The 21,433-nt window shown below is 40.7% G+C and overlaps 1 protein-coding gene across 5 annotated transcripts in view; it reads right to left on the bottom strand.

Moving 5' to 3' along the window:
* Positions 1–21,433, bottom strand: part of CNNM2 (cyclin and CBS domain divalent metal cation transport mediator 2) — a 187,695-nt gene that overhangs the window by 150,772 nt on the left and 15,490 nt on the right. The window contains exon 2 of one of the 5 annotated variants that reach the window (XM_055560834.1): positions 685–1,286. The exons of the other annotated variants lie outside the window; for them this stretch is intronic. Within the exon in view, the coding sequence (XP_055416809.1) occupies positions 1,219–1,286 (68 nt within the window). The 3' untranslated portion in view covers positions 685–1,218. Of the gene's footprint in view, positions 1–684; positions 1,287–21,433 lie in introns of those variants that run through there. 5 annotated transcript variants of the gene reach the window in all.

The following is a 21,433-nucleotide window of genomic DNA, read 5'->3' as shown; positions in this document are numbered from 1 at the left end:
CTCACGTTACCCTGTACTCTACTCCACTAATAAATCCCAACAGGCTTATCTGAAATGGTACTTATTTAACACTTTTTTTAAAAAGTACTGAAATCAGTATCTATACAGTCTGGATAAATCACCACACTAACCTTTCAGTTCCTTGACTACACAATGTTAGCTCCCACCTCCTCAATATATCTCCTTGTAATAGTCTCTTTTCCACAACCAAATTTCCCCTAGTTGACTCCGACTTAACTGTCAGATCTCAAGTCACTCAAAAGTTATTTCCTTCCTCAGCTGATATTCTCTCAGGGCACCAAGCACTTTTTCTCCAGGGCACGTCCCATGATGGTGAGTGTATCTGTGTGATTATCCAGTCCACGTCCATCTCCCGCACTTAACTGCAAGCTCCAAGAGGCCAGTGACACACTTACTTGTCAACAGAAATGTTTGAAAAAGAAGTGACTTTTCCGAAACTTGGAAACAGAAAATTATGAGACCAGTGTTTTTGGAGAAGGAAATGGCAACCCACTCCAGTATTCTTGCCTGGAGAATCCCAGGGACGGCGGAGCCTGGTAGGCTGCCGTCTATGGGCTTGTACAGAGTCGGACACGACTGAAGCAACTTAGCAGCAGTAGCAGCAGCAGTGTTTTTAACCTGTGGAATTTCAGTGTTCTTCTACATTTCTTCTTTATAACTATTTCTGAATATTTTTTAAAAACCCAGTCAGTGTCTAAAATCATGATGTGAAACCCTGGAGGACTAATACATTTTTTAAAACATAGAAACAAAGGCATTCCACATCAAAAGCTTTTGCCTGCCTGAACTTATTCCCAGCTTTAGAACTCTGTGAAGCATAGCTATTAAATATAAAACTGAACCTTTTATAGGTTTATTTTAAAACCCAGGAAGCTATAAAAGGATTATAGCACCTATGAAGCAGTAAAAAAACAATTAAAATGTATGCCAGAGAAGAGATTACAGAACATATGACTGGGGAATTTATGGTAACAAGGTTGGTAACTAAAAACCTCTTTAGAGTAAGCCAGTATTTATAAGGGGAAAAAAAAATCCATTCTCTAATGGCTCACACTTCCCATCTTACCAACACTTACTATAAGCAAAAAGTTCTGCCATTTGGTGAAGAGTTATTCAAAATATAAGCAGAAGTATATTTCAGAAGGGAAAAAAAAAACAGACACTAATGTATTAAAAAGGCACATGTCTAGCTCTTTCTCAGAAAGCAACATCGCGTTCTTCAAGTTGGTCCCTTCTATTAGTAAGTTTCAGGGTTTTCTCCTCATCTGAAAAGAAAACAGGTAGAAAATAAGTATCATGGTGAAGGCTCCAGGCCATTCTCAATGTGCTTACATCTCAATATTCTGGATGTAAATTATGTTAAATAAAGTTTTCAGGTAACAGAAAACACTGAAAGTTCAGAATTGAAGCAGTAATGCTTCACAGGTTTTCAATCATTAATGAACTTTACCTATCTAACCTAAAAGAGTGAAGAATCTGGGCTCACAGGCGTTACACAAGCAGTCAACAAATCTTTCAAAAAATACTCGGGTTGGAACAACGGCTACCCGTGCTTGCTCGAAAAGTCCTCCATGGTAGAAACTAGCGCAAGAAAAGATTTTTCTGGCAATCAGTTCAGTTCAGTCACTCAGTCATGTCCAACTCTTTGCAACACCATGAACCGCAGCACACCAGGCCTCCCTGTCCATCACCAACTCCCGGAGTTTACCCAAACTCATGTCACCCAAACTCATGTCAATCCAGTCGGTGATGCCATCCAGCCATCTCATCCTCTGTCGTCCCCTTCTCCTCCCACCCGCAATCCCTCAGAGCATCAGGGTCTTTTCCAATGAGTCAGCTCTTTGCATGAGGTGGGCAAAGTATTGGCGTTTCAGCTTCAACATCAGTCCTTCCAATGAACACCCAGGACTGATCTCCTTTAGGATGGACTGGTTGGACCTCCTTGCAGTCCAAGGGACTCTCAAGAGTCTTCTCCAACACCACAGTTCAAAAGCATCAATTCTTCGGTGCTCAGCTTTCTTCACAGACCAACTCTCACATCCATACATGACCACTAGAAAAACCATAGTCTTGACTAGACAGACCTTTGTTGGCAAAGGAATGTCTCTGCTTTTGAATATGCTATCTAGGTTGGTCATAACTTTCCTTCCAAGCAGTAAGTGACTTTTAATTTCATGGCTGCAATCACCATCTGCAGTGATTTTGGAGCCCCCCAAAATAAAGTCTGACACTGTTTCCACCGTTTCCCCATCTATTTCCCATGAAGTGATGGAACCAGATGCCATGATCTTCGTTTTCTGAATGTTGAGCTTTAAGCCAACTTTTTCACTCTCCACTTTCACTTCCATCAAGAGGCTTTTGAGTTTCTCTTCACTTGCTGCCATAAGGGTGGTGTCATCTGCATATCTGAGGTTATTGATATTTCTCCCGGCAATCTTGATTCCAGCTTGTGCTTCTTCCAGCCCAGTGTTTCTCATGATGTACTCTGCATAGAAGTTAAATAAGCAGGGTGACAATATAGAGCCTTGACGTACTCCTTTTCCTATTTGGAACCAGTCTGTTGTTCCATGGCCAGTTCTAACTGTTGCTTCCTGACCTGTATACAAATTTCTCAAGAGGCAGATCAGGTGGTCTGGTATTCCCATCTCTTTCAGAATTTTCCACAGTTTATTGTGATCCACACAGTCAAAGGCTTTGGCATAGTCAATAAAGCAGAAACAGATGTTTTTCTGGAACTCTCTTGCTTTTTCCATGATCCAGCAGATGCTGGCAATTTGATCTCTGGTTCCTCTGCCTTTTCTAAAACCAGCTTGAACATCTGGAAGTTGGAATGGGTGAATTTAACTCAGATGACCATTATATCTACTACTGTGGGCAGGAATCCCTTAGAAGAAATGGAGTAGCCATCATGGTCAACAAGAGAGTCCGAAATGCAGTACTTGGATACAATCTCAAAAATGACAGAATGACCTCTGTTCGTTTCCAAGGCAAACCATTTAGTATCACAGTAATTCAAGCCTATGCCCCAACCAGTAACACTGAAGAAGCTGAAGTTGAACAGTTCTGTGAAGACCTACAAGACCTTTTAGAACTAACACCCAAAAAGATGTCCTTTTCTGGCAATACAGGTGTTCAATTAACAAAACCAGTAAATATATCCTACTTTTCTCTAAAAGCAAAATGGAAAAGACTCAGGATAGCAACCAATTCGTACAAAGAACCATCTACATGTATGCTATTTATAAGGCTGCTGCTGCTGCTAAGTTGCTTCAGTCGTGTCCGACTCTGTGCGACCCCATAAACAGTCTCCTACCAGGCTCCTCTGTCCCTGGGATTCTCCAGGCAAGAACACTGGAGTGGGTTGCCATTTCCTTCTCCAATGCATGAAAGTGAAAAGTGAAAGTGAAGTTGCTCAGTCGTGTCCGACTCTTAGCGACCCCATGGACTGCAGCCCACCAGGCTGCTCTGTCCGTGGGACTTTCCAGGCAAGAGTACTGGAGTAGGGTGCCATTGCCTTCTCCGATTTATAAGGCAAAGAAGCCTAAAAACCAGTCAACTCAACTGCTCAAATTCTTCCAAACACAACTTTTCTGATTCTAAGCCTTTCCCAAATTGTTCTCTCCAACTGAAATGCTCCAACAATCCCCTCAGCCTCTGGCCTCCTTTGGGCCTGCCCTTAGGACACTCTACCCTCCCAGTGCTGGAGCAACACAGAAGACTCCCTATACCATCAATTAACTCATTCTGTCTTTTTTTATAACTATAGTCAAGACTTTCCCCTCCACGTTCCTTGAGGACTTGTATAGCACATAAAATAGCTTTCCATTTTCCATACTGCCCTGCATATTCTAGATCAAATATTTATGGAAGCTATCAGAACTGGAGGGACGTGGAGTTCTGAATCTCAACCACATCTTTATGATAAAGCAATCAATGACCACAGAGCTGAAAGGGCTTCACTATTAGAGCACGTATTGATTGAGCATTCTAAGTGGCAGGCCCAGGAATGAACTAAACAGAAATTCCTGACCTCGATGAGCTCACAGTCCAATAAAAGAGAAGATAACTGCAAACAACTATTAGCAAAAGGAAAAGAAATCCACACAGTGATACATGAGATATGAATAAGGCCCTATCATAACAAAGGAGGGCACCTAACTCAGCCAGAAGGTGGTTAGTCAGAGGCCTTCTCAGCAGAACTCAGCTCATTAATAGTTAAAGAGTGAAGGGAAGTAGGTGAAAGGCAATGATTTTTTGGAATTGACACCAAAAGCACAGGCAACAAAAGCAAAAATAAACAAGGAGGACTGCAGCAAACTGAAAAGCTTCTACACAGTAAACAATCAACAAAATGAAAAGGCAGCCTATGGAACAGGAAAAATGTATTTGCAAACCATGTATCTAATAAGGGGTTGATATCCAAAATATATAAGGGACTAATACAACTCAATAGCAAAACAAAACAAAACAAAACAAAACAAAAACCGAATAACTCGACTTTAAAAATGGGCAAAGGATCTAAACAGACATTTTTCTAAGAAGACATACAAATGGCCAATAGGTAGATGTAAAGACACCCAACATCACTAATCAGGGAAATGAAAATCAAAACCACAATAAGATATCACCTTACACCTGTTAGAATGGCTATTACCAAAAAGTCAAAAGATAACAAGTATTGGTGATAATGTGGACAAAAGGGAAGCCTTGTACACAATCTGTGGGAATGTAAATTGATAGAACCACTATGAAAAACAGTATAGAAGTTCCTCTAAAAATTAGAAAATAGAACTACCATATGAACCAGCCATCTCACTTTTGGGTATATAGCCAAAGGAAATAAAATCATGATCTTGAAGAGATATGTGCACTCCCATGTTCAGTTCAATCGCTCAGTCATGTCTGACTCTTTGCGACCCCATGAACCACAGCACGCCAGGCCTCCCTGTCCATCACCAACTCTTGGAGTTTACCCAAACTCCTGTCCATTAAGTCGATGATGCCATCTAACCACCTCATCCTCTGTCAGCCCCTTCTCCTCCCACCCCCAATCTTTCCCAGGATCAGGGTCTTTTCAAATGAGTCAGCTCTTCACATCAGGTGGCCAAAGGATTGGAGTTTCAACTTCAGCATCAGTCCTTCCAAGGAACACCCAGGACTGATCTCCTTTAGGATGGACTGGTCGGATCTCCTTGCAGTCCAAGGGACTCTCAAGAGTCTTCTCCAACACCACAGTTCAAAAGCATCAATTCTTGGGCGCTCAGCTTTCTTTACAGTCCAACTCTCACATCCATACATGACCACAGGAAAAACCATAGCCTTGACTAGATGGACCTTTGTTGACAAAGTAATGTCTCTGCTTTTTAACATGCTGTTTAGGCTGGTCGTAACTTTCCTTCCAGGGAGCAAGCGTCTTTTAATTTCATGGCTGCAATCACCATCTTCTGTGATTTTGGAGCTCAAAAGAATAAAGTCAGCCATTGTTTCCAGTGTTTCCCTACCTATTTCCAATGAAGTGATGGGACCAGATGCCATGATCTAAGTTTTCTGAATGTTGAGCTTTAAGCCAACTTTTTAACTCTCCTCTTTCACTTTCATCAAGAGGCTCTTTAGTTCTTCTTCACTTTCTGCCATAAGGGTGGTGTCATCTGTATGTTCACTGCAGCATTTTTCACAGTCACCAAGATATGGAAATAACCTAAGTATCCATCGACAGATGAATAGATTTTAAAAATGTTACACCATGGGATTTCCCTGATGGTCCAGTGGCTAAGATTTCAAGCTCCCAATGCAGGGAGCCTGGTTTTGATTCTTGGCCAGCGAACAGAATCCCTCATGTCGCAAGTAAGAGTTCACATGTGGCAACTAAAGATCCCACGTACCAAAACCGAGACCCAACACAGCCAAATAAATAAATTTTTTTTAATGTCACACATGCATGTACACACACACATAGACACACATCCCACAGAGAGGAATATTATTCAGCCTTAATAAATAAGGAAATCCTACCATTTGCAACAACATGGATGAACCTAGAGGACATTATACAGAAGGACAAATATTGCATGATCTCACGGTTATGAAATCTGAACACTGGAACTCATAGTAACAGAAAGTAAAATAGTGGTTACCAGAGGCTGGGGGGTTATCATGAGAGAAAATGGGAGATATTGATCCAAGAGTACAAATTTTCAGTTTATAAGATAAGTAAGTTCTGGAGAACTAGTGAACGGTGATTACAGTTAATAGCAATGTATTGTATACTGAAATTTGCTAAGAGTAAATCTCAAGCGTTCTCAACACAAGAAAGATAAGTATGGGAGGTGATGGATAAGTTAATTAACCTGATTATGGCAATCATTTCACAATGTATACATATATCAAAACATCACACTGTATACCCTAAACATACACACTTTTTATTCATTAAAAATAATAATTAAAGGACTTCCCTCTTGGTCCAGTGGCTAAGAATCTGATCAAACACAGGTTTGATTCCTAGTTAGGGAACTAAGATCCCCATGCTGAGGAGCAACTAAGCCCAAGCCGCACAACTACTGAGCCCAAGGCCTCTGGAGCCCACACGCTGCAACTAAGACCTGATGCAGCCAAATCAATAAATAAGTAAATATTTTAAAAATAATAATTAAACATTTTTATTTTAAAAAATAAAAATTAATTAAAAAAAGAGAAAGGAAAGATAAATGTAACAAGCCAAAGGAACAGCACCTAGGAAGACAAGAGAGCTGGAAAGCACGGAGCTCAGGTTTAGCTGGGCTACACCACGAAGGATATGGGAGGGATGGGTAGAAGAGCTTGATTTGCCTCTTTTGAATAAGTGAATAAAGGAATGCATGCAGAAGGAAAATGAATATATGCTTTCTACTTGCAAAAAAAGTATATTCTATGTGAGGTAATATATATATGCTTTGGGTTTTGCATTATTGGTTAAGAGTCAATAGAGCACAGCTGGAAGTAGCACTGGATTAAGAACCAGGTTCTGGTCAGTAACTTTGTTACTAGCTACAGGACTGCTCTGGGGTTGGGGTGATCCCCTGGAGGAGGAAATGGCAACCCACTCCAGTATTCTTGCCTGGAGACCATCCCACGGCTAGAGGAGCCTGGTGGGCTACAGTCCATCGGTCGACTGAGAAGCTAAGCACACACATGCATGGACATGACTGCTTTTGAGCGAAACATTAAATGCTCATCTAGAAAATAAGATGTTTGAAACAGATTCACTACTCTCTCTTCCTATCTCAAATGTCTATTTTCATGCTCAAATGGAAGACAGACCAGATTAATACAAAAAAGATTGATGAGACAGACTTTGCAGAATGATACTTTTAAAAGGAGTAAGATATCAGAACCATTGGATGAAAATTGTCCGGAGAGTCCAGGGTATATACGATCTCAAAATATCATCCCACAGCTTACTCACTACAAGGGAGAAAGGTTGTCTACAATGTACTATTCTTGCCAGAAAAAAAAAAAAAGATTTAAACTGATTCTAATTATGAGAGGGAAAAATCGGACAAATCCAGATTGTGGAACATTCTACAGAACAACTAGCCTGGACTCCAAACATGTTAATGTCAAAAAAAAAAAAAAGGAAAGAAAACTATTTCAGATTAAAGAAAATGAAAAGAATGCTCAACAACAGTAATCATCAAAGAAATGCAAATCAAAACCACAATGAGATATTACCTCTCATCTGTCAGAATGCTGCTGCTGCTAAGTCACTTCAGTCGTGTCCGACTCTGTGTGACCCCACAGATGGCAGCCCACCAGGCTCCCCCGTCCCTGGGATTCTCCAGGCAAGAACGCTGGAGTGGGTTGCCATTTCCTTCTCCAATGCATGAAAGTGAAAAGTGAAAGTGAAGTCGCTCAGTCCTGTCTGACTCTTTGCGACTCCACGGACTGCAGCCTTCCAGGCTCCTCCATCCATGGATTTTCCAGGCAAGAGTACTGGAGTGGGGTGCCATTGCTTTCGCCAATCTGTCAGAATGGTTATCATCAAAAAGAACACAACTAAAAAATATTGGTGAGAATGTGGAGACAAGGCAACCCTTGTGCACAGTTGATGGGAATATAAACTGGTGGAGTCACCATGGAAAACAGTATGGAGCTTTCTCAAAAAAATAAAAATAAAACTACCATATGACCCAGCAATTCCACTACTGGGTATATATTCAAAATAAACAAAAACACTGAATAGAAAAGATACATTCATCCCAATGTTCATAGAGGGATTATTTATAATTGCCAGGGTACAGAAGCAACCTAAGTGCTCATCAACAAAAGAGTGGATAACTATATATACATATCAGAGATCAGATCAGATCAGTCGCTCAGTCGTGTCCGACTCTTTGCGACCCCATGAATCGCAGCACGCCAGGCCTCCCTGTCCATCACCAACTCCCGGAGTTCACTCAGACTCACATCCATTGAGTCAGTGATGCCATCCAGCCATCTCATCCTCTGTCGTCCCCTTTTCCTCTTGCCCCCAATCCCTCCCAGCATCACAGTCTTTTCCAATGAGTCAACTCTTCCCATGAGGTGGCCAAAGTACTGGAGTTTCAGCTTGAGCATCATTCCTTCCAAAGAAATCCCAGGGCTGATCTCCTTCAAAATGGACTGGTTGGATCTCCTTGCAGTCCAAGGGACTCTCAAGAGTCTTCTCCAACACCACAGTTCAAAAGCATCAATTCTTCGATGCTCAGCCTTCTTCACAGTCCAACTCTCACATCCATACATGACCACAGGAAAAACCATAGCCTTGACTAGACGGACCTTTGTTGGCAAAGGAATGTCTCTGCTTTTGAATATGCTATCTAGGTTGGTCATAACTTTCCTTCCAAGGAGTAAGCGTCTTTTAATTTCATGGCTGCAGTCACCATCTGCAGTGATTTTGGAGCCCAGAAAAATAAAGTCTGACACTGTTTCCACTGTTTCCCCATCTATTTCACATGAAGTGATAGAACCGGATGCCATGATCTTCGTTTTCTGAATGTTGAGTTTTAAGCCAACTTTTTCACTCTCCACTTTCACTTTCATCAAGAGGCTTATTAGTTCCTCTTCACTTTCTGCCATAAGGGTGGTGTCATCTGCATACCTGAGATTATTGATATTTCTCTTGGCAATCTTGATTCCAGTTTGTGTTTCTTCCAGTCCAGTGTTTCTCATGATGTACTCTGCATATAAGTTAAATAAACAGAGTGACAATATACAGCCTTGACTTACTCCTTTTCCTATTTGGAACCAGTCTATTGTTCCATGTCCAGTTCTAACTGTTGCTTCCTGACCTGCATACAGATTTCTCAAGAGGCAGGTCACGTGGTCTGGTATTCCCATCTCTTTCAGAATTTTCCATAGTTTATTGTGATCCACACAGTCAAAGGCTTTGGCATAGTCACTAAAGCAGAAATAGATGTTTTTCTGGAACTCTCTTGCTTTTCCCATGATCCAGCAGATGCTGGCAGTTTGATCTCTGGTTCCTCTGCCTTTTTTAAAACCAGCTTGAACATAAGGAAGTTCACGGTTCACATATTGCTGAAGCCTGGCTTGGAGAATTTTGAGCATTACTTTACTTGCGTGTGAGATGAGTGCAATTGTGTGGTAGTTTGAGCATTCTTTGGCATTGACTTTCTTTGGGATTGGAATGAAAACTGACCTTTTCCAGTCCTGTGGCCACTGCTTAGTTTTCCAAATTTGCTGGCATATTGAGTGCAGCACTTTCACAGCATCATCTTTCAGGATTTGGAATAGCTCAACTGGAATTTCATCACCTCCACTAGCTTTGTTCATAGTGATGCTTTCTAAGGCCCACTTGACTTCACATTCCAGGATGTCTGGCTCTAGGTCAGTGATCACACCATTGTGATTATCTGGGTTGTGAAGATCTTTTTTGTACAGTTCTTCTGTGTATTCTTGCCATCTCTTCTTAATATCTTCTGCTTCTATTAGGTCCATACCATTTCTGTCCTCTCTTTTTTTTTTTTTTTTAAATTTTATTTTTAAACTTTACATAACTGTATTAGTTTTGCCAAATATCAAAATGAATCCGCCACAGGTATACATGTGTTCCCCATCCTGAACCCTCCTCCTGAGATTTCTGTCCTTTATCATTTCTGTCCTTTATCGAGCCCATCTTTGCATGAAATGTTCCTTTGGTATCTCTGATTTTCTTGAAGAGATCTCTAGTCTTTCCCATTCTGTTTCTTTGATCGCTGAAGAAGGCTTTCTTATCTCTTCTTGCTATTTTTTGGAACTCTGCATTCAGATGTTTATATCTTTCCTTTTCTCCTTTGCTTTTCGCTTCTCTTCTTTCCACAGCTATTTGTAAGGCCTCACCAGACAGCCATTTTGCTTTTTTGCATTTCTTTTCCATGGGGATGGTCTTGATCCCTGTCTCCTGTACAATGTCACGAACCTCATTCCATAGTTCATCAGGCACTCTATCTATCAGATCTAGGCCCTTAAATCTATTTCTCACTTCCTCTGTATAATCATAAGGGATTTGATTTAGGTCATACCTGAATGATCTAGTGGTTTTCCCTACTTTCTTCAATTTCAGTCTGAATTTGGCAATAAGGAGTTCATGGTCTGAGCCACAGTCAGCTCCTAGTCTTGTTTTTGCTGACTGTATAGAATTTCTCCATCTTTGGCTGCAAAGAATATAATCAATCTGATTTCGGTGTTGACCATCTGGTGATGTCCATGTATACAGTCTTCTCTTGTGTTGTTGGAAGAGGGTGTTTGTTATGACCAGTGCGTTTTCTTGGCAAAACTCTATTAGTCTTTGCCCTGCTTCATTCTGTATTCCAAGGCCAAATTTGCCTGTTACTCCAGGTGTTTCTTGACTTCCTACTTTTGCATTCCGGTCACCTATAATGAAAAGAACATCTTTTTTGGGTGTTAGTTCTAAAAGGTCTTGTAGGTCTTCATAGAACCATTCAACTTCAGCTTCTTCAGCATTAGTGGTTGGTATATACTTGGATTACTGTGATATTGAATGGTTTGCCTTGGAAACGAACAGAGATCATTCTGTCGTTTTTGAGATTGCATCCAAGTACTGCATTTCGGACTCTCTTGTTGACCATGATGGCTACTCTATTTCTTCTGAGGGATTCCTGCCCGCAGTAGTAGATATAATGGTCATCTGAGTTAAATTCACCCATTCCAGTCCATTTCAGTTCGCTGATTCCTAGAATGTCGACATTCACTCTTGCTATCTCTTGTTTGACCACTTCCAACTTGCCTTGATTCATGGACCTGACATTCCAGGTTCCTATGCAATATTGCTCTTTACAGCATCGGACCTTGCTTCTATCACCAGTCACATCCACAGCTGGGTATTCTTTTTGCTTTGGCTCCATCCCTTCATTCTTTCTGGAGTTATTTCTCCACTGATCTCCAGTAGCATATTGGGCACCTACTGACCTGAGGAGTTTCTCTTTCAGTATCCTATCATTTTGCCTTTTCATACTGTTCATGGGGTTCTCAAGGCAAGAATACTGAAGTGGTTTCCCGTTCCCTTCTCCAGTGGACCACATTCTGTCAGATCTCTCCACCATGACCCGCCCATATTGGGTTGCCCCACGGGCATGGCTTAGTTTCATTGAGTTAGACAAGGCTGTGGTCCTAGTGTGATTAGACTAGTTTTCTGTGAGTATGGTTTCAGTGTGTTTGCCCTCTGATGCCCTCTTGCAACACCTACCGTCTTACCAGGGTTTCTCTTCCCTTGGGCATGGGGTGTCTTCACGGCTGCTCCAGCAAAGCGCAGCCATTGCTCCCTACCTTGGATGAGAGGTATCTCCTCACCGCCACCCTTCCTGACCTTCAACGTGGGATAGCTCCTCTAGGCCCTCCTGCGCCTGCGCAGCCACGGCTCCTTGGACATGGGGTTGGTCCTCCCGGCCACAGCCCCTGGCCTCCGTCGTGGGGTTGCTCCTCCCGCCCACCGCCCCTGGCATGTGTGCATATCACACATACAATGGAATACTACTCAGCCATAACAAAGAATGAAATTTTGCCATTTGTGGTAACATGAATGGACTTGGAGAGCATTATGCTAAAGTGTAATAAGCTAGACAGAGAAAAACAAATACTGTATAAAATCACTTATATGTGGAATCTAAAAAATACAACAATCTAGTGAATATAACAAAAAAGAAGTAGACTCATAGATTCAGAGAACAAACTAGTGTTCACCAGTAGGGAGAGGGTGGCAGTGGTGGTTGTGGTTTAGTTGCTAAGTCGTGTCCAACTCTTGCGACCCCATGGACTGTAGCCCACCAGGCTCTTCTGTCCATGGTATTTCCCAGGCAAGAATACTGGAGTGGATCTCCATTTCCTTCTCCAGGGGATCTTTCCAACCCAGGAATCAAACCCGGGTCTCCTGCAATGCAGGTGGATTCTTCACCAACTGAGCCACCAGGGAAGTCAGGTAAAGGTGCAATATAAAGATGGGGGAGTGAGAGATATATACTATTTGCTGAAACACAGGCTCTAGGATATATTGTACAACATGGAGAACAGAGTTAATATTCTGTAATAACTTGTATACAAACAATAAAATACACATAAAAAATAAAGGACACCAAATAGATCAGACAATCAAATGAATATGGACTGAATGTTAGACAATATGTTTGTATTGACATCAAATTTATTGAGTGTAGTAATGTTACTGTGATTATTTGGGAGAACATCATTATACTTAAGAGATCCATGATGAAGTATTTAGGAGTGAAATATGATATCTGCAACCTACATTCAATTATGTAAAGTTTAAAAATAAAATAAAATTAAAAAAAAAAAACAAATGATCAAGGGTTTAGAAAAAAAAACACACATATATGTACACACAATATATATATGGAAAAAGAGACAAAAGTGGTATCAAAATATTAACAGTTAATAAATCCAGATGAGAGGTATACAGGAATTCATTGTACTATTATTTAAACTTTTCTGTGCTGGAATTTTTCTCAAAATAAAAAGTTGTATAAGAAGAGGATGAGTGAAAATTAGGCAGAGAAGAATAAGGTTGATCTGGAGACAGGAAGTATGAGAGACACAAAAGTAGCAATTTAAAGACTGAAGATAATTAAGAAATAGAGTGTTCATTATATAGGACATAAATATAAGTAGTGTAAGAGTTAGAGATCAGTAGAGATTTCAGGAAAAAAAAAAAACCCAGCATTTTAACAAGATACTAAAGGCACAGCAGAGTCTTGGATGGGCAGAAAACTAAGTGTCTATCAGGATAACATGAGTAGAAGTGTGCAAGCCACAGTATGTGTATGCAGAAACACATACACATGTAAACATATAGACATATGTATATATGCATATATTACATATATGCAGTTATGAGATGCCCTTTTGGACAGAAGGTACAAATATGGGTGAGAGTCAGAGCATAAAGAGTTCTGAAAACTCTAAAAGGGTTTGGATTTTATACAGGAGATACAGAGAACTCCTGGAAGTTTTTTGTATTTTCCCCTAAACAATAAAGTAATGCCTGCTTGCTTTGGGGGACAGATTATTGTCATGTGTCTGTGTTACTTGCATTCACTCAGATTCCACATGACTTGGGGAGAGAAGAGGAGCCCCATCTAACTTCTTTGCAGTTAACACTTGATGCTTCAGGTCCTTTATTGGGCAGGGAGAGTTGGTGGAGTAATATACTATTTTTGGAAGATAAGGCTAGACAGTGTGAAAATGTTAAGTTTGGGCACAATGTTTAATTCTGGAATTCCACCTTAAAACCAGTACAGTAAATAGAATGTTCTATAGCTTAAGTGCCCACTGAAATTTATAAGGAATTCCAGATGACACTGGAGTGTGAGCAGGTCTGTCTTTTGACCTGGGAGGCCCAGAGAGCCTGCCAGATTTCCTATGAGGTGAAAACTTGTCATAATGACACTAACATATTACTTGGCCTTTTTTTTTTTTTTACCATTTTCAAGTGGATTTTCTAACTATGCAACAATGAAAGAACAGATGCTATGAGAACCTAGATGTCGTATTAGAGATCCATGTCAATTTCTAACCTATTTATAAATTATAATAGAGATGACTATATGCTGCAGTAGTTGAAGCTGGAATGGAAAGAAAATAAGTATATAAGAGGCATTTTCAAAAATATCAATTAACTTTGGTAACAAGACACAGGGGGCAAAAAGACTGTAAAGTTCCTATGTCTTACAGGTTACTCAAGAACAGGAAATATATCTAAATCATTTTTGCATCCTACACAGTTCTTTTTTATTATGATACTGAATAAATGCTTATGGATTAAAAGTGAGTCAAAGAAAACTTTCCAAACATGGAAATAGACCATGGAAGATAAAGACAAAATCTTGGGGAACGCTCAATTACAGACAGAAGGAAGAAATCAGGAATTTAAAAGGAAAAAGGAAAGAGTCAGAGAAACAGGAGGAGAAACAAGACTGTGCTGAAGAGCTAAGCTGGATGTGACAAGCAGCTAAATTAGTCAAGGGAGTGAGGAAGGATAATAACTAAGACATAGGTCTGGCAATAAAGGGAGTCCTGATCAGTTTGAAGCCAGACTGTAGAGGATTGAAGATGAAGGGAGTCAAGGAAAGGGAAGCAACTACCTGTTCCTTAAGAAACCTTGAGACTTTCCAGCTGGTCCAGTGTTAAGAATTCACCTTTCAATGTAGGAGACACAGGTTTGATCCCTGGCCGGGGAACTAAGATCCCACATGCAGCAGGGCAATGAGGCCCACCTGCCAGAGCTAGAGAAGCCCAGGCAGCACAACCAGAGAAAGCCTGTGCACCGTAAGGAAGATCCAGCACAGAAAGAACTTTTTGTTTTTAATCTTATAGTAAAAGTAAAAAGGGAAAATAGGTAACAATTCCTTAACACACATAACTGCCAGAAATGCTTACACTGGCCTCTGCACATGCAGTGAGGCTAGGGAAGCTTTAAGGACTTACTTAACAACATTCGTCCTAGTTGGGAGCCTCAACCAACCAGGTAGGCTGAATGAATACAGGAAAGATTCTATCTATATTATGTATGAAGAGACAGCAAATCTTCACAGTTGCTACTAACAGATGGTTTCGTAAGTGCCCTTAAGAGGTCAAAGAAAGTAATACCTGTAAGTGACTTGGTTTGTTGGACTTTAGTTAATGTGTGCTAAACCGGCTTTAGTCAATTAAGATTCTTTTTTCTGTTTGTTTCGTCTCACTATGAGACTATTAGAGGCTCTCCTCAAATATCCAGAGATGTTTAGCTGTCCATTCGTATTGAAGAAGCTTATGCATAAACGCTGGCTGAAGGTTCTGTGTCAACTGATGAGTTTCAGCATAGAGGAAGCATGTCAAACCTTTCATATATTTTCAGATATCAAGGAACTGAGTAATAATAGATCTGACGGCCTAATATGCATGGGACCTTTTAAGAATACTACTGTCTGTCACAGTCCATGGGGTCACAAGAGTTGGACACGACTTAGTGACTACACCACCGCCACCGTTTGTCAGAAGTGAAAGTCACTCAGTTGTGTCCGACTCTTTGCAATTCCATGGAATTCTCCAGGCCAGAATACTGGAGTGGGTAGCCTTTCCCTTCTCCAAGGGATCTTGCCAACCCAAGAATCGAACCCAGGTCTCCCACACTGCAGGCAGATTCTTTGCCAGCTGTCAGAAAGCAAACATCAATTTCAATTCCTAGAATGATTAGTTTTCTTGGGAAGTTAGATAAAAGAGTAGAGGCAAAAATCCACTGTCATAATTTTACCTCATTTGAAAACACACTTTAGGGACTTTCCTGGTGGTCTAGTGGTTAAGAATCCACCCGCCAATGCAGGGGACGCGGGTTCTACCCCTGGTCTGGGAAGATTCCACGTGCTGCAAGGCAACTATGCCCATGAGCGACAACTGCTGAGCCTGTGCTCTAGAGCCCGGGCTCCAAAACAAGAGATGCCGCCACAATGAGAAGCCTGAGCCCCGTAACTAGATAGCAGCCCCCTGCTTGCGGCAACTAGAGAAAGCCTTCATGTAGCACAGAGACCCAGTATAGCCAAAAATAAAAATATTTTTTTTTAAAAGAGAAAACACACTTTAGAAAAGATGCCTAAATGACAGCTAACTTATCCTACAAAGAAATATAAAGTTTCTGTATACATTCAGAAAAACACAGAAAATCACATCTTTTTATCTACCTGAGATAAATGATGTATATAACAGGTACATAATTTTATAGAACTACAATCAAGTAAATATCAAGTCACCTCATCCAAGTTAAAAAGTCTTTTTATGTAGCAAATGTATAAAGATAGTCTGGAAACTACCGAGCTTCACGTATGTGTGGTTCCAATTTATTCCTTTTTCTCTTTTGTCCCCTTTTAATAATTATTACTGGTTTTACAGTACTGATTTCTATAGATAAAAGGAAGTATCAGTTTCTAGAATCTCAATGTCCCTAAATGACAAGTATCTCAGTATTACAGCTTTATGCTAAAAGGACATACCTAGGTGAAAAACTACTTCACCAACCTTTTATTTAATAAGAGCAATCAAGTAAGTATCAAATCGCTTCATTTCAGGTAGTCCAGGTACAAATCTAAACCTGATTTTGTCAAATGATAACATGTTTGGAAAATGAAACACAAAAGCCTAAATTCCTTTTTTTAAATACAAAATTAATTTTGCTAAGCTGTTTTACACACTCATGTGCACTCACACACATGTACACATATACACATATATTTTATGGGTTTTAAAATGCATCTTTCATTCCAAACGCTAAGGATTCCAAGAAGAGGATAAAATGGTTCAAATAACAGCATGCCTGCATTATGACAAAACAGTCCATATTCTGAAGGAAAAAGGATAAATTTCACCTAAGTATACTGAATTTCACTTTAGTACCTAAATCAGTGATTCAAGTTACAAAATGTATACCTTTAATAACATTTTAACATTTCATTTCCTTCCAAACATTACAAAATACATGCTTAAAAAAACAACTTGATGAGATTAACATATACACACTGCTGCTGCTGCTACTGCTAAGTTGCTTCAGTCGTGTACGACTCTGTGCGACCCCATAGAGGGCAGCCCACCAGGCTCCCCCATCCCTGGGATTCTCCAGGCAAGAACACTGAAGTGGGTTGCCATTTCCTTCTCCAATGCATGAAAATGAAAAGTGAAAGTGAAGTCGTTCAGTCGTGTCCGACTCTTAGCGACCCCATGGACTGCAGCCTACCAGGCTCGTCCACCCATGGGATTTTCCAGGCAAGAGTACTGGAGTGGGTTGCCATTGCCTTCTCCCATATACACACTACTATGCATAAAACCCCAAAGAAAGGCAATGCCAAAGAATGCTCAAACTACCACACAATTGTACTCATCTCACACGCTAGTAAAGTAATGCTCAAAATTCTCCAAGCCAGGCTTTAGCAATATGTGAACCGTGAACTTCCTGATGTTCAAGCTGGTTTTAGAAAAGGCAGAGGAACCAGAGGTCAAATTGCCAACATCCACTGGATCATGGGAAAAGCAAAAGAGTTCCAGAAAAACATCTATTTCTGCTTTATTGACTATGCCAAAGCCTTTGACGGTGTGGATCACAATAAACTGTGGAAAATTCTGAAAGAGATGGGAATACCAGACCACCTGATCTGCCTCTTGAGAAATTTGTATACAGGTCAGGAAGCAACAGTTAGAACTGGCCATGGAATAACAGACTGGTTCCAAATAGGAAAAGGAGTACGTCAAGGCTCTATATTGTCACCCCGTTTATTTAACTTCTATGCAGAGTACATCATGAGAAACGCTGGACTTGAAGAAGCACAAGCTGGAATCAAGATTGCTGGGAGAAATATCAATAACCTCAGATATGCAGATGACACCACCCTTATGGCAGAAAGTGAAGAGGAACTCAAAAGCCTCTTGATGGAAGTGAAAGTGGAGAGTGAAAAAGTTGGCTTAAAGCTCAACATTCAGAAAACGAAGATCATGGCATCCGGTCCCATCACTTCATGGGAAATAGATGGGGAAACAGTGGAAACAGTGTCAGACTTTATTTTGGGGGGCTCCAAAATCACTGCAGATAGTGACTGCAGCCATGAAATTAAAAGACACTTACTCCTTGGAAGGAAAGTTATGACCAACCTAGATAGTATATTCAAAAGCAGAGACATTACTTTGCCAACAAAGGTCCATCTAGTCAAGGCTATGGTTTTTCCTGTGGTCATGTATGGATGTGAGAGTTGGACTGTGAAGAAGGCTGAGCGCCGAAGAATTGATGCTTTTGAACTGTGGTGTTGGAGAAGACTCTTGAGAGTCCCTTGAGGAGATCAGCCCTGGGATTTCTTTGGAAGGAATGATGCTCAAGCTGAAACTCCAGTACTTCGGCCACCTCATGCAAAGAGTTGACTCATTGGAAAAGACTCTGATGCTGGGAGGGATTGGGGACAAGAGAAGGGGACAACAGAGGATGAGATGGCTGGATGGCATCACTGACTCTATGGACGTGAGTCTGAGTGAACTCCGGGAGTTGGTGATGGACATGGAGGCCTGGCGTGCTGCGATTCATGGGGTCGCAAAGAGTCGGACATGACTGAGCGACAGATCTTGATCTTGATGCATAAAATAGATGACCAACAAGGATAGCTGTTGATACGTAGCTCAGGGAACTATACTCAACATTATATAATAACCCACAAGGAAAATAATCTGAAAAAGAATATAACTGAATCACTGTGCTGTACACTTGAATGTTACATTATATTGTATTTTGGTAAATGTTCTTCTAGCTTTTGTGGGTAAATGTAGATACACAGGAACAAAGAATTAAAAATTTTAAAGAGAAAAGTTAGCAGATGGCCCACCCAGTATGATCATAATAGTATTTTACCCAAATGATTTGCTTGCAGCAGAATCTCACTCCCTCCACCAAACAATCCCATACCCCTAAAGTATAACCACGGGAACAGGGAAAATCTCTGCTCAGTTATCAGCTCTACAGAGACCAAATTATTTCTGCCATGCCTTAAATCAAGGATGTAGACTAGTGACTATTACTCCTACCAGTGACATTACTACTACCAGTAACTACTCAAGAAACAAAACTTGAAGGAGATGAGAACACAGTCTCATTTTAGCTGTTTTTAGTGTTACATTTAAAAACCTGCTCAAATATTTCCATCTCTTGCATGGTCTTCCCGACTGCCTCAGCCCCAAATGCCATTCTGCAGAGGCTCCATGTTGAGTCAGCACGTTGTTTTTATGATTGCAGATGGGCAAATGGAAAAACTGAGGCTTTGCACACCTCCATAAAGATCAGATGATGCCCTCAATATGTCTTTGCTAATGAGAAAACATTTTCCCTCTCAGATTACCAGCTCCCCACCCCCCACACAAAAAAAGAAAAAAGCTCAAAGAGTTTCATTTTCTCTCTTCCGGTTACCTGGTACCTAAAAACCTTAAGGATTACATTGACAATGGCAGTATGAAATGCAGAGTGACTAAAGTCAGGGTTTTTTCTAGTCTCTGTAAAAATGACCCAAAGAAAACCTTTGGTAAAATGGCCTGGAGAAGAAAGGCACATTTAGATAGCAACCAAACACATCTGTGCTCATCTCCTAGCCAAATCCCAAGTCTTATACAAAGCCACTCTAAACATTAAATACAGATTAACTTTTAAACTCCCAAGCTCCAGCCAGCTGTATTTTTGGTCTCTCTAAAACGTTTCACACAGCCTAGTTCTTTTTTTCCTACATCTAATCTGAGAAAGAAATTTTATTCTTTCCTATCATCTTTGCCGAAGAATGACAATGTCAGTCATAGATAGAGCTTCACTCTATATATATGAAAGTGGTAAGTAAAAATGCCTAAATTTTTTAAAGAAAAAATTAAGTCCACTACAATCAAATGAAACATAGGATCAGTTCAGTTCAGTCGCTCAGTTGTGTCTAACTCTTTGCGACCCCATGAATCGCAGCACGCCAGGCCTCCCTGTCCATCACCAACTCCGAGAGTTCACTCACACTCACGTCCATTGAGTCAGTGATGCCATCCAGTCATCTCAATCTCTGTCATCCCCTTCTCCTCCTGCCCCCAATCCCTCCCAGCATCACAGTCTTTTCCAATGAGTCAACTCTTCACATGAGGTGGCCAAAGTACTGGAGTTTCAGCTTGAGCATCATTTCCTCCAAAGAAATCCCAGGGCTGATCTCCTTCAGAATGGACTGGTTGGATCTCCTTGCAGTCCAAGGGACTCTCAAGAGTCTTCTCTAACACCACAGTTCAAAAGCATCAATTCTTTGGCGCTCAGCCTTCTTCACAGTCCAGCTCTCACATCCATACATGACCACAGGAAAAACCATAGCCTTGACTAGACGGACCTTTGTTGGCAAAGGAATGTCTCTGCTTTTGAACATGCTATCTAGGTTGGTCATAACTTTCCTTCCAAGGAGTAAGCGTCTTTTAATTTCATGGCTGCAGTCACCATCTGCAGTGATTTTGAAGCCCAGAAAAATAAAGTCTGACACTGTTTCCACTGTTTCCCCATCTATTTCCCATGAAGTGATGGGACCGGATGCCATGATCTTCGTTTTCTGAATGTTGAGCTTTAAGCCAACTTTTTCACTCTCCACTTTCACTTTCATCAAGAGGCTTTTGAGTTCCTCTTCACTTTCTGCCATCAGGGTGGTGTCACCTGCATATCTGAGGTTATTGATATTTCTCCCGGCAATCTTGATTCCAGCTTCTGTTTCTTCCAGTCCAGCATTTCTCATGATGTACTCTGCATAGAAGTTAAATAAGCAGGGTGACAATATACAGCCTTGATGTACTCCTTTTCCTATTTGGAACCAGTCTGTTGTTCCATGTCCAGTTCTAACTGTTGCTTCCTGACCTGCATACAGATTTCTCAAGAGGCAGGTCACGTGGTCTGGTATTCCCATCTCTTTCAGAATTTTCCACAGTTTATTGTGATCCACACCGTCAAAGGCTTTGGCATAGTCAATAAAGCAGAAATAGATGTTTTTCTGGAACTCTCTTGCTTTTCCCATGATCCAGTGGATGTTGGCAATTTGATCTCTGGTTCCTCTGCCTTTTCTAAAACCAGCTTGAACATCAGGAAGTTCACGGTTCACGTATTGCTAAAGCCTGGCTTGGAGAATTTTGAGCATTACTTTACTAGCGTGTGAGATGAGTGCAACTGTGTGGTAGTTTGAGCATTCTTTGGCATTGCCTTAATCCCCCCCAAAGTCACATGTTTTTGAAAAGCACTTCCCTATTTTACCATGTGTTATGTAATAAATGAGTTCAGTACAGCTGCAGGCTACAAGATCATTATACAAAAATAAATTATATTCTATATACTACCTATGAAATTAATAAAATGATTGCATTTACAACAGCA

Source organism: Bubalus kerabau, chromosome 22 (assembly GCF_029407905.1).
Source record: "Bubalus kerabau isolate K-KA32 ecotype Philippines breed swamp buffalo chromosome 22, PCC_UOA_SB_1v2, whole genome shotgun sequence".
NCBI classification, from domain to species: domain Eukaryota; kingdom Metazoa; phylum Chordata; class Mammalia; order Artiodactyla; family Bovidae; genus Bubalus; species Bubalus kerabau.
Note: the sequence above shows the minus strand (reverse complement) of the source record. Positions and strands in the feature narration are given on the sequence as shown.